The sequence below is a fragment of the Typopeltis vanoorti genome, chromosome 19 (assembly GCF_054136105.1).
Source record: "Typopeltis vanoorti isolate ZY-2024b chromosome 19, IOZ_Tvanoo_1.0, whole genome shotgun sequence".
Taxonomy (NCBI): Eukaryota; Metazoa; Arthropoda; class Arachnida; order Uropygi; family Thelyphonidae; genus Typopeltis; species Typopeltis vanoorti.
This window is the reverse complement of record NC_143567.1, coordinates 45,782,568-45,801,796: the sequence shown is the minus strand read 5'-3', so window position 1 is coordinate 45,801,796 and position 19,229 is coordinate 45,782,568. Positions and strand designations below refer to the sequence as shown.

Genomic DNA, 19,229 nt, shown 5'->3' with positions numbered 1-19,229 from the left:
CGAAGTTTCTCATATGCTACAGAGTTTGAATCTGAGAGAGAAGTAATCCTTACAGGTTGTCTCAACTTGGCAGTGCTTTTCCATAATTTGTTCTTTAAGGTTAAGAAATAATCCATTTTGATGGTAGAGGCATTGCATCCTGTGTCCAATAAGATGTCACATTTAGAGCCCAGGATATCTCCTCTAATTCTCATCATTCTTTCATTAGATGTTTGATACTTCAGAATTCTGTTATTTCTTCTATGGGTTACGTATCCAAATTTTGAGTTCCATCTGCTGTTATAATAGTTTTTCCTTGTTATGGAAACAATTCCAGGCATAATGTCCAACTTTGTTGCAATTATAACACTTAAGAGGATTTCTTTGTTTTGTCTCTGTCTTAGATTGAGGAATAGCAGACATCTGTTGTCTAACGTTATCTAGTCCTTGAATTACCTTACTTAGACTAGTTAAAATAGGTTGACTTTGTTTTTCCACTTCCTGTTTAATCATCTCATTAATTTTACCAGTGGTGGGGTTTTGATTTTCTTGAGACTTCAAGGTATTAGCTGATAATTGTTTCACAACTTCATTAACCTTCCTACCGGCTAGGACGTCTATAGACGTCCAACTAAATCTGGATAAGATTCAGCCCACCTGTTTAAAGAACCTGGATAAGAAGTGCAATTTGACTGTCATATCCATTAGAAGGTGTGATAAACCCTCACGCTGAAGAGAAAGGTTAATCGGATTATCTCCCGTTCGTAGCTGCCTCTCAGTTGCCTATAACAAGATACGGACTTTCTTGTTCCATGCTGGTGAACTGGATTTTAGTTATATATGATAGACTAAAAATAGAGAAATTATTTATATTTTTGTTTTCTCTTTTTATTGTACAATACAATTTTAATTTCTGGACAAAATAAAGGTCTTGCATAATTTCTTCACTTAACCAATTTAATTTTTTATTTTTTTGCACTAATTTTTTTCTAATCGCTACTAGACAAAAGATTTTTCTTTGTTCTAGAAGAAATTAATTCACGATAATTATTTGGAATATTCTTTTAAAAAAAGAAAAGAAAACCGGCTGCCAACGTTCCAGGTTATATTAATTTTATTTTTGTACAAAACCATCGAAATCGAATAATATTAACAGATTTCCTTTAGGACACACTTGAGCAACTTTGCTTTATAGAGAATAACATGAAATTCTTTAATCATATTACTAAATATTTTCTTCATGTTGTATAGTAATCTGTACTTTCACTTTCTTGGTTTCCTTGTATAATTGGTCATTACAAAATGAAATTAACAGTTAATTTAAATTTATATTTTCTGCATAATTCAAATATTTTCTTCTCCAATTTTTAAAGTAAGCGATACATTTGCTTATTTTTATCATTCAAAATATGTATATCAAATGTGAAATTTCATTTCCATATTTTTACAATAGAATTGAACTTTATTTCGCCTCTGATAGTTTAAACCCCCCCCCCCCCCTGTTGCATTACTATCACACACCCGAAAACTGTTATGAAACATAGGTACAGTTTTTATTTAATTCGTTATTTTTCTCTAGTAATTGTTCCACATAACTTTAATTTTTCGATACTGAAACTATGTGGTGATTATTATAAATTAGCAAATTATAAATCAGACAATATACATATTTCCTGATTATTATAAATCAGGAAATTATGTGATATTCGGATATAGGTGAAATTAATATTTAAAATCACTGTCATCCTTCAAATGCAATATCAGAATAAAGAAAGTGAAAAACCCGAAGTTTCGAAATACATTTCGAAAGCCCGCTCTCGAAATGTATTGGTCTACAGACTCGATTCTGAACACGCCAATGCTTCGTGATGTTATGACGGAAAAACAATTCAGTCTCATCATGAAGTATTTGCATTTTCAGAATAATGAAGAATACGATCAGGCAACACATCCTTGCCTGGTCCTCAACAAAATTTATGATTTTCTGATGAAAATCCGTCAAAAATGTAGATCACTCTATATTCCTGAGAGAGACTTGAGTATCGATGAAAGCCTTATGCCATTCAAAGGTGGACTGAAATGTAAGTAGTATATTCCCAAAAAGAAAGCGAAGTATGGAGTAAAATGTTTTATGCTTTGCGAATCGGAAAGTGGATATCTTTGGGATTTGAAACCTTATACGGGAAAGCAAACTGTAATCGAGCACGATAAATATTCGGATCTCCCCTTGTCGATGCGTGCAGTAATGCAGTTACTAGACCCTTTACTGGGGAAAGGTTACTGCATTATAATGGATAATTACTATATATGTGTCCTGAACTCGCTGATTTGCTTTTACAGCATCGTACAGATAGTTATGGTACTGTAAATGCAAAAAGGCGAGATATGCCTCCAGATCTGGCTTCAGGAAAGCTATCGAAGGGGGAAATCCGAACTTATCAGCGAGGGAAAGTCTTTGCACTACGTTGGAAAGACAAAAAAGATGTTTTTCTGCTATCTTCCCTGCACAATCCTTCAGCGGAATCCGTGGAGAAGCATGGTTTGAAGAAAGCAAAACCCATTGCTGTGTGTGCATACAACGACACTATGGGTTGAGTCGACAGGTGCGAGCAGCAGCTATCATTCTACTCTGTAATGAGGAAACAGCATAAAAAATATTACAAAAAAGTGTTTGGACATGTTATTTGAATTTTGAAGTGTTTGAATTTTGTTATTTGGAACAGTTTCCTCCTGTACAAGAAAAAATGTTTGTCTACCATAACATATCTAGAATACAGAATAGAAATTGCGAAAGCATTGCTGCATGCACATGCACCTTCTTCAGCAAGCAGAAAAACAGGAAATCTTGCCAGACATCTGAGGTTGAACGCTGCTAACTCCAACCATTATCCCGAAAATCTACCATCAACGGCTAATAAAAAAAAAACCTCCACGCAAATATTATGTATGTAATAAAAAAAATATCAGAAAGGAAAAAAAATCTGGTGCCCTGAGTGTAAAACTGCTTTGTGTGTTTACCCTTGCTTCAAGGTGTTCCACGCTGTTCAAGAATTTTAAATTCTGAACAGTATGAAATAAAAAATGTTTGTTTTCAAGGCCATCAAAACAGTCCTTTTGAGGACTACAAATATTGACAGAGGGATACCCGAATGCACTGTTTCTTTTTCTTCTTGAAGGCTAATTTTTAAGTTCTTTTTATGACACAGAGAAACTGGAAAGAGTATTCCAGGTAAAGTATTTCATCAGAACAATAAAAAATAATGAAATAAAATCTACCCTATATATATATATAAAATGATAAGCTTTTTTATGTCATGTTTATCGAAACGTTTTGAAACTCAGGGGCTACCCTGAGTGTCGAGTCTTCAAAATTCGAGTCATCAGAATTCAGGGGCTGAACCCCCTTTCGAATTATCACAATTGAAGGAGAACTGGTCTACCATACCGGAACACGGGGGGTTGGGCATAGCCCCCCTAGTTAATAAATGAAATATATAAATAATAACGGGAACATTTTCACCTTGCCAACACTCAACATTGATGTGATATGGGTTCCAAATTTCTTGTTTCGGAGATATATATATATATATTACAAAGTTTTGTAATAAAAATTTCTGCTACGATGAAGTTTGGCAGAATCAACAATATTATTACCACCTTATTTCTGTTTCTCGTGTGGGAGAAAAACGGTAAAATGTCACTCTTATAATTATATGAGATGTTATAATGGCAAAAATAGTAAGAAAAAAGTCATTTGCACTTTCTCTTCAAAACACAAAGAAAGAACATTGTAAATTCAGCCAGTGGAAAAGAAAATACTACATATTTTTCTCCTGTTATCTGATTTTTTTGCTTATAGTTCAAAGAAGAAATCACTGCATATAACATGAAGTCTGCAGGAGGGAAAAAAATCTGGAAATTGGTTATATTATAACGAATAGAGAAATCATGTCAGAAAAATTATTCACGTATGATTCTAATCGCAGCAGACATAACATTTTCTTCTAGATTAGATATCTAAAGTAACTGAACCTTTGCTACTATTTTACACTAAAATGAATGGGTATGTTCCCCAAGTGATTTACGTTTGTAACAGCTGTCTTGCGAACGATTTATGAAATAAATTATCTGAAATATCCGCAGATTGCTTAGGTCTATATCCCCCCCCCAAAAAAAAGAAGATTATGAAACATATGCACCTTTTCTTTGAAAATAATTCAAATCCTCTTTTTCAAGATAATTGTATGATTTAATTTCTAATTTTTGATAATAAAAGTGAAACTGATCATTATAAATTAAGCAATTATTTTGGCATAAATAATGTATAAGCATGTAAACGAAATATCAGTATTTCTCTTAGAATATAGGTAATCAACAATCGAAAAGGAAACAAGACATTCTTGACATATTCTGCACTACAGCCTGGGGCACTTTAGTGTTCTCCCCTTTCTTCTCAATAGCACTGAGAGTAATAAGCCTTCAACTTTTCCTCCAGCTAAGAGGATATTACCAAGTATTCAGAAGACGTAGATTATTTCAGAAATAGCTTCCAGCAGCAGAAGAAGTAATATTTAGATTTTTTTTTAAAGAAAAACAAATACAAATAATATTACTGAACTTTCTTTTGTGTGGTATGCATGTAAACAATTTTGCATGGTGAAAATATAGCTTATTATTTCTAAAATTTCACATAATTTCAGCGGGCAGTAGAACAGCTGGTTTTAGATTGCAAATAAATAGAACAGATTTAGAAGCTTCCCGATACAATCTGATTGCCGTATATCTTTTGTCAAAATGGTAAAATTAAGTAATTGATTTTGAATGCTGTCTAGAAAAGCTTTCAAACATGTATAGAAATTTAGAGTAGTTATGCAATTCAGTTCCAGGAGAGAATAAGGAGGAGGGGGGAAGCATTAGAAAATCTTCAAAATGAGCAAAAATGTTGAATCATTCCATATATGATATTTTTCACATTATATTTTCAACATATCTACGAGGTTATGCACTAGATATTATCGTAATATGCATAATACAAATAAATAAATAAATGACGAAGGGGAAGAATCACTGCTAAAATATCATTGGATATAAATTTTTGATACCAAAAAGACACAATTGGAAACCGAGTAAGGCAATTTAGCATTTTAACATTTTTTTTTATTTTGTCTTTATGAATAACAAAAAATCGTTTCTAAATCTGAAATGTGATGATCCATATAATGCTATTTCGCTAGAAACGAAAGAAAAAGGACATATTTATTTCAATAAATATTATTTAAAAATATAAATATTTGACATAATATTTTCAAAGCAAAAATTTGAAAATTCGAACAAAAATTATTCAATTATTATACGTAAAGTGAAAGAACAATCAGTGCATCTCTTCCAGTGCACTGATTTTTAGAATAAAATACACCAAATTCACTATCACTAAATAGATTCATTGCAAAAGCTGATCAGTGGGCATTTCAGGATTGATTTTTTTTTCGCATATGTGAAATTGGTTTCAATTTTTGGGAAGAGAGACAATAAATCATTTTAGAGGCAAGAAAGGTCAAATAACTTAGGACAGTAAATGAAATTCTAGGCAACACAATAGATGTAAAAACAGGGAGAGGGGACACAAAGGTCACTCAGCAACAGTTAATCCACTAATGCTATAGAATAGCCGTAACGAGATTAACGGCGGAGGGAGGTAATGGCATGATAAAAGGTAGAATGCCGACGAAGTTTTGATCCATGAAAAAAGCTAGGGATTGTTGAATATTTCATCCACACCGGCCGGTTGGGAAGTTAAGACTATCTATTATTGGCTGATTCAATTTATTCACCTCCTGGTGAATTAAAGTTTTTACTTCTGTCATCAGTTTATTGTCAAATTGCTCCTTACTTTCAGTTATGCAGTTAACATTACTTGAGTTTTCTTCAATATTCTTTGCTTTTCCTTTTTCATCCTTATTTCTCTTTTCAATTTCTGATTGGTTGAAGGAACTATCAGTCTTATTCACAACATTCACAAGACTTACATTGGTTGAGGGATAAAGGTCTCCCAATATTTGTTCTTTTTCCTTAACACTTTTGAGACACTCTTCTAAAGTAGAAATTTTTTTCTTATATGCTGTTTCTCTCAATTCTTGCCTAAGACCTTGCCGGAACTGTTGGAATAAGCCCAATCTAAGTGAGGTTTATCTTCATTAGTAACATTCAAACTGTTAGCTAATGTCAATAAACGGTTGTGAAAATCAGTAATAGTCTCCTTATCCTTTTGAACGACTCTCTGTAACTTCCATAAGTTAGGGCCTACACTTTTAAGTTTACAAAATTGAGACAAAGTTTCTTTAAATTTAGAATACTCAAACGTTTCCCGAAGTATTGGAGAAGAATATAAGAATGTTTTTGCTTTACCTATCAATTTACTTCTGATTAAAACTAGTAGTTAAAAATCAGTCCAGTTTGCTATTTCTCTAAGTTTTTCAGCATAGGTAAAAAAAAATAGTACATCATCCGATTCTTCACCTGAAAATTGGGGAAAGACCTGCTGTGGGTTCACCGTACGAAAGAATTCACTATCATTCATTTCAGAACTTGATGTAACAACCATAGTGATTAATGAATTACAAATTTCAATAATACAATCTTTCTATTTTAAAACAAACTTTTATCTTTGCCTGATTCCAGATTATAACCAGTTCATTGTGATTTATTTAATTTACTTTCTAAAATTTTCAAGGAGTAATTCCGCGATTATTATTACAAAGCTAAATTCAATCTCTTAACTTATAGTTGTTAAATTACTTCTTATCGATTAAATCACATCCTGTCGACTGCGCCATTTGTCGTGATCCTATTTCATCTTAATCCGTACCTTGGATCCGACATGTTATTTACTACGATGTTCTTAACCTAAAAATAGTTGCTAGTTGGTTTCTAATTCAAATATAGAGAAAATTTATATTTAAAGACTGCGCCACTCTATATCTGAATTAGTTCAAGAATTGAAGAAAAATCAACCCTCAACTATTTCTCCTTAATATATATACTGGCCGAGTATATTTGACTTACTTAATTTACCCGCTTTGGTTCGAATATTTTATGAATGGTGCAGTAAAAGAGATTCAGGCAAAATACAACTTTTGATTAACAAAAACAAACATTTAATATAAGCTATATAACACATACATAAATTCTACTTCTAATTTAAACAATAAAAATAAGTCAAACATTAAGCCAAGTCAATCACATTAGTTCAACCTTCCAAGCCTTCACATACACTTTCTCAGCTTCTGAGTTACAAAGTTCCTACACATATATAAATATAATAGAACTTCCTATCTAATCAGTTTTCACACACTTCTCAGTCATGCTATAAGTTCAAAATATCGCAGGCACTAATAGTTGAAAATATCTCTCTAACAATTCTTAACTTCAACTCTCAATCACGAAGAGTTTCCACAGTTGAGGTTAGGTTAAGCATAGCGTAATTAACACTCAATCCTTCAAGCATTGAAATAATACACTAAGATAGTCCTTACCAGAAATAGTTCCTAGTACATCAAATACGTTGTGAGCAAACTTTTAAATTATTTTTATTTCACATAAGAACACATCTACAAGACTTATCCACAGTTATAATTAAAACACTATCAATCACGCTTCAGAAATCCAGACATCGACTGCAGGGTACTGCAACTATCCTTGTTACCACTCATAAACTAATTAAAACACTGTGTGGTTCTCCTTAGGGCAAATCGGAAATAAGCCGCAATTCTAGACCAACTGGGTTTGTTCAGAATTCTTTCGTGAACGTCCAGCTTTTTATATTATCCGATTACAGCATCAATTTCCCTTTTATTATTACTGCTGGCTTCACTTTCAGCTAACTATAAATTTCACTTCATCCTTGCTCACTTATAAAAATTATCCTCTTAACTCCTGCCCTTAAGAACCTTTCATTTACTTCTACTTCTCTAGTTTATGCCCTTGCTTCCTTTCACTTCCAAGTTTCTGTCCCAACTCTCTGTTGTTACCTCTTATATTTTTTTATTATTCTTTTTCCAGCCCTCGCTCTGTTCCACTCGCGCTCGTTTATTTCACGCGTTTCCATGACAACAAACAAACGTAAACATTTTCGCTAACATTACATAAGGTTATACCACTACATTCAGTTATTACATATCGTTAAACTTTCACAAACAAGAATAAATAGAATATTTGCATTTCAATAAATGCGTAGTTAAATTACAAATACAAGTTCTTGTAATATTGACATAACAATAAATAAAATAGCTTAATAATATTTAATACAGAATCTTATTACTATTAACACATATCTTTGATTAAACAATTAAATATTAGATATAATTAAGGTAATTACATGATATCAAATTATAATTTAAGTTATTTACATTAAATAATATTTACAAATGTAGCCTTTGTGATGGAAGATCATGTTGGATTCTGAAGCAAATAATAATTACTCTAATATCTACATAATCAGAATCCAACAATAGTAAAACCAAGGTAAAAAAAAAAAAAAAAAGCTTCAAACATCTTTCTCACATCCAGAGATTTTTATTAATAAGGTCTAGAACCTTTTATATGAGACATACATGATTTCTGTATTACTTCAACCTTGGTATCTCTCCTGGGTCTGGCTCCCACTGATGAGACCTCATAAAGTTCGAAACTGGTCTGGGTAGTGACCCTTCCCATTATGCATAGCATTTCACATGTCCGAAAGGGTATGTACTTTGCATTATGGGATTCATACTAAGGCAAGTGATGTGAAGTCATTAGCCTCTCTATGCAAGTATTTTAGACTTGAATATATTTCACGTGCAAAACATAGTTTTGCTTCCTTGGGTATGGGATTAAAACCAAGTATATAATTTCTTGATATCTTTTATGTATAGTAGAACCCAGGTGAAAAAAATTTTCAACATATCATTTCCTGAGACAACTAATTACAAAGGATAAGTTATTAATTTATATGATTTAGAAAGAAATTACATTTAGCTGTGTCATTGATTTCTTGGTAAAAGTCATTAATAAAAAATAATAAAAATTATTTTTATTGATGCCTTTTATTAAAAAAAAGTTATGGATATCTACAAAATAGTTATGGAAATAACTGTTTTGTAGATAGATTCAGCTGAAATAAATAATACACTTTAAAAAATAAAGTTAAATTTTCAAAACTTTATGACTGGGATAGCAGAAATTGTTCTCCCTTCAGTTTTATTTATTTATTTATTTTTTTGTAGATCAGACTCTGTTCTATTGATTGAACTGTGTTGTGGATAATAACAGGTAGAGTCGAGGGGTGCATTGCAAAGGTAGTGGAGACTTGCAATAGTGAAAACATTAAACAACAGAAAAACGGATGTGATGGTTCTGTTGTGTAAGATCCTGATCAGATTCAATTGGATTACTGTGTTCAGGTCTAGTACTTCAATTTAAATGAGATGAAGAAACTTTAGAGAGAGAGAGAGAGAGAGTACAATTTGATACGGAACAAAAATTATATCAAGTCCATAGAACGTTGGCTTTGAAGACAGTCTGAGAGCATTTAATCTGTGATTTTTGCTATATCAAAAATGGAGTGGTGATATGATTGAGACATTAGATTTTCAGTTATTTACTAAATGATGGGCATTAGGGGAATTTTTCAAAGGGTAGAACATGAGGAAGGGATAAATGTTCCATCTCTGGAAGTTGTGGAAGGAAGTAGTGAGTTAGTCAGTTTTTTTTTGCATGCCCAAGAGAGTAGTACGAGTGCAAAGAGTGAATGACTCTAAAGGGTGGTACCATAGACTTTGTGACTTATAAAACAGACCTCCTGTAATGAATCTCAAAACTCCAGATAGAAATTCTGTTGTAATAAAAATATGCATAATATAATTGTTATTAAGTTATAATTTCTTTTTTAATGTAAAATAAATGTTATTTGTTATCATGGAAGATTGAACATTGTAATATATGTGTTTTACACAAAGACTAAATTAAGTATTTGCTATTTTTTTTCAGATATGTAAAGATCTTCCAGAATATTGATTTGTCAAGTAATTTTTATTTTAGGTAAAGTAGCAAATTCAAAATATGATTGTGTGTTGAATATAGCAGATATGAAACTGATGTGAATGTGTGGGACTGAATGTTTTCTGTTATATTTAATGAGGAACAAATGGACATTTTTAAAAATTTTATATTTATTTTTTTTAATTGTAGTCATATTGTTAGCAAAAGCAGAAACCGATTTAATTTAAATGAGAACCACCATGGAGCATTTTATCACTTGGAACGAAACCAAAAAAAACTACATATCCTCAAACTTTAATTATTATAAAAATAACATTTTCTGCAGTGTGCATTAAATATAAAAGGTATTCCATTTCTTATTATTATAATGTGTATTTATTATTCCATGATAAATTACAACTAAAAAAGAATAATCAAAATAATGTATTAATCATTGTTCTCTCTGAGCTGCGCAAGTGCATGGCTGCACAGTGATTGAGATGTTCCTGCATGCACTGAATTGTTGCTGTACAGCTAAAATTTTCTTTTAAAAATACTGCTGGTTCTAAGTTAATATTTATATGGCTGTTTTTTCTTTCTTTTCTGGATGCTCTACATATCTAATTGTTTTATCAACTGTTGGATTGGTCCAACTAGAACATGGAACTTGGCTCACCTGCAGGCCCCATTAGGAATGAAACAGGTGACCTTCCTATTTTCCAATGGATGGGAAAGCAATGAATAGCTGCAGTGATTGCTTTATTAGAGTCATCTAGCAGCAGAAACCTGAAGTTATCTGAAATAGACTGAAGTCCTATATGAAGGTGACATCATTAAATGTCATTTTGTAATGATGTCATTACAAAAAAAAACTTTTCAAGCACTGTACAATTGTCAGGTTAGTGTAAAATTTTTCTACATGAAGCAGTAGCAGGTCCACCAGTAGCAGTAGTGGGAATATTGGTAATAATGCTGAGTAATTAAATCATTTGACCTTTGACAATACAGTAAATCATATTGTCAGATAAGATTTACTGTATAAGTTTATTCAGAGCTGAAAGGAAGGGAAATTATTATCTTTGAATTTAATAAATTCCTTGTCAATTTTTCCTAAAGTCAGAAGAACTGATTTAAGAAATCCTCAAATCTGTATTTACACAAAAAGGTTACCTGATGATTTTTTCTCAAACCCACATTTTTTATAACACACCACCTTGTTAGACTTATTTCTTTAATTAAAAACAAATATGCCTCTATTATTGACAGTAACTGCAGTGGGTCTTGTAATAAATCACAGATACTACTTCCTATCAATATCTTACAACACCACCTTACTCAGGCACCATCAGTGACAGCAGATATTATTATCTGAAACCTCCAGGAAGGCGAGGACTTATCGAGGGTAGATATACATCACCGAAACTAGCTATCATAGCTCCCTATTAAATTAAACTCATTCAAACTAGATTTACTTACTACTTCAGTAGGCAAACTATTTCACTCACTCACTACTCTGTGAGAGAAAAATCTCTATCTTTCCTCCTTTTTGACTGTGAATAAACTTAATTTCCATGGATTCCCCCCCCCCATGTTCTTTCTCTCTCTCCCTCCTACTTTCCATATAATGAAAAATTTCATCAATGATATCCTATAACACCCATTCAAAAATTTATTGACCTCTATCATATACAATATCGTCCGCATAAAGCAAAGAGCTGACATTAACATCTCCAATTCTGATATCATTTTTAATACCACTTTCCTTCATAATGTGATCCATATAGATAATGAATACCAGAGGGGATAATGTACATCCTTGTCTCACTCCAGATTTAACATTAAACCATCTTCCTGTACTTCCTTCAATTCTAACTGCTGACTTACAACTCAAATAAAGACTAAGTATTGCTTGATATAATGCCCCATTGACACCATATTACGGTAGCGTATTGAATAACTTCTCTCTTGGCACCTTGTCATATGCCTTTTCCAGATCGACAAAACTTAAATACAGATCTTTGTTATATTCCCATGCTTTCTCAACTATTTGTCGTAAAGTTAAGATCTGATCCTGAAAGTCTCTATTTGGCCTGAATCCAACTTGTTCTTCACCAAGCTTTTCTTCCACAATTCTTCTCAACCCTTTCTCAAGTATACTTGAATAGATCTTGCCAGGAACACTCAGTAGGGAAATACCTCTGTAATTCTCACATTCGGTTTTATTTCCTTTTTTATATATGGGTACTATTAGAGCTATACTCCAATCATGAGGAATTCATCCCTCTGTCCAGGCTTTCTGAACTATGCAGTGCAGCCACTGTAAGACTTTATACCACCATATTCAGCATTTCTGGTCGAATATTCATCTACTCCTGCTGCACATTTCAAGCCTTTGATGGATTTTTCTACTTCAAGTATAGATATGTATTCCTGACTGCATGCCTGTTGAGTTTTTTTACCACTGTGCTATCACTGCTTGTTTCATTTAGCAATTTTTCGAAGTAATTACCCGCTACTTCAAGGATATCTTTTTCTCCTTTTTTCATATCACCTTTATCATCTCTAACTCCTTTTACAGCACTCTTTCCTCTATTTCTAACCTTCTTCAACAACCTTCAGAATATCTTACCACCTTCTTGATATTTATTTTCTGTGTTCTAACCAAAGTCCTTTCATGACTTTTGTTTAGCTAGTTTTACACAGTGTTTCACTTTCTTACATTTGTCTCTGTATTCTCTAAGAGCAAAAGCTGACTTATTTGCCAGGAACTTTTGATATGCTTTCTTCTTTTCCTTCACTGCCTCTTTAACTTCCTATGTCCACCATGGAGTTCTGATTTTTCTATACTTGCAAACAACCTCACCACATGCCTCTCTGGCTGAATCAATGAGGATTTTCTTCAAGGCTTGCCACTGAGTCTCCAAGGTTTGGTTCGTGTTCTCAAACTCTTTCATTTTTTCTTCAATAATCATTGTGTATTTTAGTCTACAGTTCACATCTGAGAGCTGCTCAACTTTTATTCACTTTAAAACTTTCTCACATGTTATTCTTTTCAGTATGAAATTCAATTTTATCCTGCTCAAGACTTAATGGTGATCGCTTCCAATTTCAAATCCTCTGTATACTCTAATGTCTTGCACCAGGAAGAAAACATCACTATCAACAATAACATAGTCAATGAGACTTTTCTTATTCCTTGCCTCTTCTCTCCATGTGAATTTGTGCACCTTTTTATGTTGGAACATGGTGTTAGTAATAACCAGTCCATGTCCTGAGCAGAAATCCAACAGGTATTTGCCATTATTATTAGCTTTGCTCTTTTTTCCAAATTTTCCCAAAATATTTTTGTATGTCTGACAATCATTTCCTACTCTGCTATTTAGATCCCCAACAAGGAACAACTTTTCCTTTTTAATTATGTCAGTTGTTTTTTCTAAAGCATCAAAACATTCCTCCACTTCTATCTTAGTAGAACCTTCTGTGGGACCATAGGCACAAATAAGTCTCATTGTCTAGTTCCCCATTCTCATATTTGCCCACATCACTCTACTTGAGACAGCCTGTCATTCAAGAAGATTAGCCTCATATTTTATGTTGAATACTATGGCTACTCCTTCTTTTCCTTGATTGTCATTGCCTGAATATAACATTTTGTATTTATTACTCAGAAAGATCTTACCAGTTTTTGTTTTTTTTGTTTCGATCACCCCTATTATGTCGATCTGGTACTTATCTAATTCTTCAGGTAGCTCCATTTCTTTACCATTCAGGCTTCTTATGTTGATAGTACTGATCTTTAACTCTGGCGATGTTGATTTGGGGGCGTGCTTTCAGATTTGTTCCAGTAGCTGACTTTTCGCTGTTCAATCTGGTTCCCTGGCGAAAACAATGGGGGCCTTGTTTAACCTGGCCACTCCCCAACCGGCATGAAATTTTGTCATGTTGTACCATCATTTTCTATATTGGTTTAAGCCAATAAGAATACAATTTGGTCAGCTAAATCATAAATTGCCAGCCCATCCTCGTTTGTTCAGTATCCAGGTAGATATCCAACAGGGTGCACCACGAGATGGTGAGGATTGGACATTAGGTCAGAAGCCCTGGTCGGTTCTTTTCATTCCTTTAAAGGCTATGTGGAGGTTTCCTCTCAGTTATACGACTTTGACCGTTAAGCACCCCAAAAATATTTTTGTATGTCTAACAATCATTTCCTACTCTGCTATTTAGATCCTCAACAAGGACCAACTTTTTTTTTTTTTTTTTTTTTCCCATTGTGCCAGTTGCTTTCTCTAAAGCCTCATAAAATTCTTCCACTTCTACCTTAATAGAACTTTCTGTTTGACCATAGGCACAAATAATCTCATTGTTCAGTTTCTCATTCTGATATTTGCCCACATCACTCTACTTGAAACTGACTGCCATTCACAAAGATTAATCTCATATTTAGTGCTGAATACTATGACCACTCCTTCTTTTCCTTGATTTTCATTACCTGAATATAACATTTTGTATTTATTGCTCAGAAAGATCTCATCAGTTTTTGTCTTTATTGTTTCGGTCACCCCTATTATGTCGATCTGATACTTATCCAATTCCTCAGCTAGCTACATTTCTTTGCCATTAAGGCTTCTTATGTTGATAATACCAACTCAACATCACCAGAGTATCTTGAACTCTGGTGATTTTGAGTTAGAGTGTGTTTTTAGGATTTGTTCCAGTAGCTGACTTTTCGCTGTTCACCCTGGTTCCCTGGTGAAAACAACTGGGGGCCTTGATTATCCAGGCGAAGCCCTAGCCGAAATTACAACATGAAATTCTGTCATGTTGTACCATCATTTTATATTGTGGTTTAAGCCAATAAGAATACAATTTGGTCAGCTAAATCCCAAATTGCAGACCATTCCTGTTCGTTCAGTATCCAGTAGATAGATACCTAAATAATTTGAGATTTTTATATAGAGGATATTATCATAATATTAATACTACTGGCTGTGCCATTGTTTAAATATAGTATTTTTAATTATTTAATATTATCCTGTCTATAGAAATGATCTCTGTTCAACAATTTTTTTTTAAATTCCGAGTGTACCTATATATTTATTTATTGTACAAGGGTTCACTCCAATTGGTGCAATGACTTCTTTTTTACTATTTCTTTCAGAATCCAAATAATCACTGACTCAAGACCAAAATACAAAATAAACACATTTAATAAAACAAAAACAATATATATACACTTCAAATAATATTACATAACTAACTACAAATTAATTGGATCCAAGGCCTTTTAAAATAAACTTACACTTAAGACTAGACTAAACACTTTGTTTTTACAAGGACAAAATGTTCATAGCCAGTTTCTTTCTCTGTTATGTCCCTTTTCTGAAGATATATGACTTTGTTCTTCATTTTCATAGGATCCTTTCTCATCACTTAAGTAGCACACATTAATTCTTCCTGACTCAATTCTGTCTCCTTTCCAATAGAAATAATAGTTAGATTCGGCATCCTTAATACAGATGAAACTTCCTAGTCAGAGTTTTCTCGAACATTCCTTTAGAATGTAAATAGCAATTTCTTCTTTTATTCACTAATGCTTATTGACAGTCTGAACTCTTCCACTTTAAAAGAATTCACAGTTCTATGATTCCCTTTTCGGAACCTACTATAAATCTTCCAATTAGCGTTTCCTCCAATATTCATTTTAAAACACCTATAGCAATATTTTCCTTTTATTTATCAATACTTATTCCACTTTAAACTTCATAGTTCCAAGATTCCTTTTTCGGAATATACTATTAATTTTCTTCTGACTGTCACATAAAAAAACTCAGATTCCTCTGAATCTAAATATCTGCAGGCCTGTGTTCTAATTTCCTTCCCGAATGCTCTCTTGTTTTTCTCTTCCTTACTATGATACCGAACGCTTTCTGTCAGCTGTCAATCACACATCAAACTTCTTGGCGAGCATGTGCACTCCATGAAAGTGGCAAGCGAGAAACGAAATACAATGGCAGACATGTATATTACGTTAGCGTAACGAGGATGTCTCTTCAAAACACAACTCGATAATTTTAAACTACAATAAAATTGTTTAAACACAACTATTCAAATCCGGTAAGTACAATAATTTTTTTAACTGCTTTACATATCATTTTTGACAAAACAATTTCAATAACGGGCACATCGCAAGTGCCAACAATGCGTGTTATGAAACTAAAACTAATAAACATTCTAACATAAACAATTCATTCAAATATTCAGAATTTTAAATTATGATTATTTTTACATCAGTTTCATCTTTCTCGGAAAATTAAAAAAAAAAAAAATTTTAAATATTTAACCTATATTTAAGAAATCTTTAATGCTTATTCCTAGATCTTAAAAAATAACGTGATTCCTGCTGATCATTATTTACACTCTCTGAATCACTGATTTCAGAAACATCTGATGCTAGAGATGATTCAGAATTTACATCTTCTAATTTACTATGCTTACAAATCTCATTTCTATACTTTTCAAATATTTCATTTAAACTATTTGAATTATGCCCTAAATTTACAGAATTATCACTATTAGAATCAAATTCTACAGGTTTCTGAGATTCTTTATCCTTATTAACCAACTTAGAGGTATTTTCACATTTTTCTGGTTTATTTAACTTTAAGTTAACTAACCTATGATATTCTGCTACTATTTCATTCATGTTAGAGTCAGTTTGATTATCATCACATTTACATTGTACATTATCTGAATTATGTACCTTGTGATTTCTAAACTTTCCTGCATTAGGTTTTGTTTTACTCAAATTTAATTTTCTCCTTTGCTGAGTGTTTGAATTACGAGCTTTAAAACTATTTCCGTCCCTACTAACTGATTGTGAATGAGATGCACAATTAGTATCAGGAAAACAACTCTTATCTTTCAATATTCTATTCATATTGTCTCCTAATATAACTAAATTTCTACTCCCCAAAAAGTACCTTTTTAACCTATCAGAGTGTACATTTATAATTTTACTAGGATTTTTGACATCTTGAATCCTAAAATTCACAGGAGAAAATTTCTCTAAAATTCTATATGGACCTAAAGCTTTCCTTCCTAATTTTCCAATCCGTTTTATACTAAATCTATCATCTAATAATACTAAATATCCTGGTGCAAATGACTTATACTTTCTAAAACGATTTATATATTGCCTAGTTTTCTGAGAACTTAATTTACTTATTTCACTTACTAATCTGTGAGTAGTGGAAAATTTATCTACTACTCTGTTTCAAGATACTCATTTATGTCATTGTATCCTGTATTAGGAATGACTGAAACAAGTTCATTTGGAAAGATTGGATCAAAGCCATATAAAGCAAAAGATGGTTTTTCTTTGATAGCAGAATGAAAAGCAGATCTGCATGCAAATAATGTTTGAGAAATATATGTATCCCAATCATTCATTTTAGTATTTGCCAGATTGGAAAGTATTTGCTTTATATTTTTATTCAGCCTTTCACACATGCCATTACACTGTGGGTGGTAAGGTGTAGTAAAAAAAATCTTCCTAACATTAAGTAATTTACATAATTGTAACAACAGTTCAGATGTGAAATTTGCTCCTTGATCTGAAAGTAAGGTCTGAGGAGTTCCATATCTACAAATTATCATATTCAAAAACTTTCTTGCAATAGTCTTTGCAGTTTGATCCTTCATCGACACTACTTCAAGAAATCTAGTTAGCATATCTATGACTATTAGAATGTACCTATTGCTATTGATATGGACCTACCATATCAATAGCAACAGCCTGAAAAGGTCTAGTTGGAATTGGAAATGTAATATAATAAATTTAGTTTAATCCTTTATCCCAGTGAGAGCAAACAAAGTTTGCACCTGAAAATATCTTCAGGACTGAATATAGTGTTGTACTATCTTACCTTGGTAAGTAGTACACCAGGCAACTCGTAGCAAAGGTGGAGCAAGCTTCCAACACTCCTATCCCAATATCTCCCATAATGCAAAACACATCTCCTTGTGGATATGTATACTGTTATGCATTAAGGGATTGGCCACTACCCAGACTAGTTTCGACCTTTATTGAGGTCTCTTCAGCGGGAGCCAGGCCCAGAGTTGGAGATACCAGGCAGAAGCAGTAGCAAGGTCATCTTTACCTATAGGAGTTGCCAAAAGGTTTGCCACCTTTTTTTTATTACATTACTCTGGATTTAGAGAAAGATGTTGAAAGTTTATTTTTCACTAGGTTAGACTATAACAAATTTAGATAATCCTTTATCCCAGTGAGAGCAAACAAAGTTTGCGCCTGAAAATATCTTCAGGACTGAATATAGTGTTGTACTTCAGGCGCAACCTTTGTTTGCTCTCACTGGGATAAAGGATTAAACTAAATTTATTATAGTACCCATGGACATACATTGCAAAAGGACTGCCCAATTAGACTGCAGGCAGAAAATTGGGCACATTTCCCTGAACATATACCCCTTACTGACTACATGAGACTACATGGCAACGTAAAAAATGTTTGATACCGTTACATTTACCTAAGTGCTTCGAATAGTATCATACCTTACAAAATTATTAATATTCTTTATAATAAGGAAACAATTAATGAAATAAATCACATGAATTAAATAAATAGTAGTTTTATCTGTTCCAACTTTAAAAATAATTTATGTGTCAAAGGGTTAAGGTCTCATCAGTAGGAGCTAGACCTAGGAAGATACTGATGTTGAATCAGTGAAGAAGTCATACATTTTATAAAATTATTAAAATGGTGTATCACCATTCTGAATTTAAATATTCTAAATCAGAGACAGTTGGAGAAAGTTTTTTCTGTAATACCTTCTCCCATCTTCCAATCAACTGTCTCTCGCATGAGGCCACCCTGGCAACTCTAGTTTCTCTGTTGCAAAACTCCCACTCACCCAGAGAACAACAGTCTCTCTCCAGATGCCTGTTTCCTCCATATTCAAATAAAGTCCATCTCTCACATAGAACTCTCTTCTGTCTTCAAATGCACTCCAAGCAGTCACATATGAAAATGAATTTATGTTAATTGATCCAGTTTTATTATTTTATAGAGTTCATTTTTTTTTTTATACCTTTCAGCTCTAGGCATGATTTTTTTTTCTTTTTTCTTTTTTTTTTTTTTTTTCAACCTGTAACTTTTCACCACTGCTGGGGTAAAGGCCTCTCCCATTGCAGGTTCGAACTCTAGGTAGGAT

General features: G+C 32.7%; 1 protein-coding gene across 1 annotated transcript in view; it reads left to right on the top strand.

Moving 5' to 3' along the window:
* Positions 1–19,229, top strand: part of FIG4 (polyphosphoinositide phosphatase FIG4) — a 362,814-nt gene that overhangs the window by 75,349 nt on the left and 268,236 nt on the right. The window contains exon 6 of the mRNA XM_090408874.1: positions 10,006–10,056. Coding sequence (XP_090265000.1) covers positions 10,006–10,056 — 51 coding nt within the window. The remainder of the gene's footprint in view (positions 1–10,005; positions 10,057–19,229) is intronic.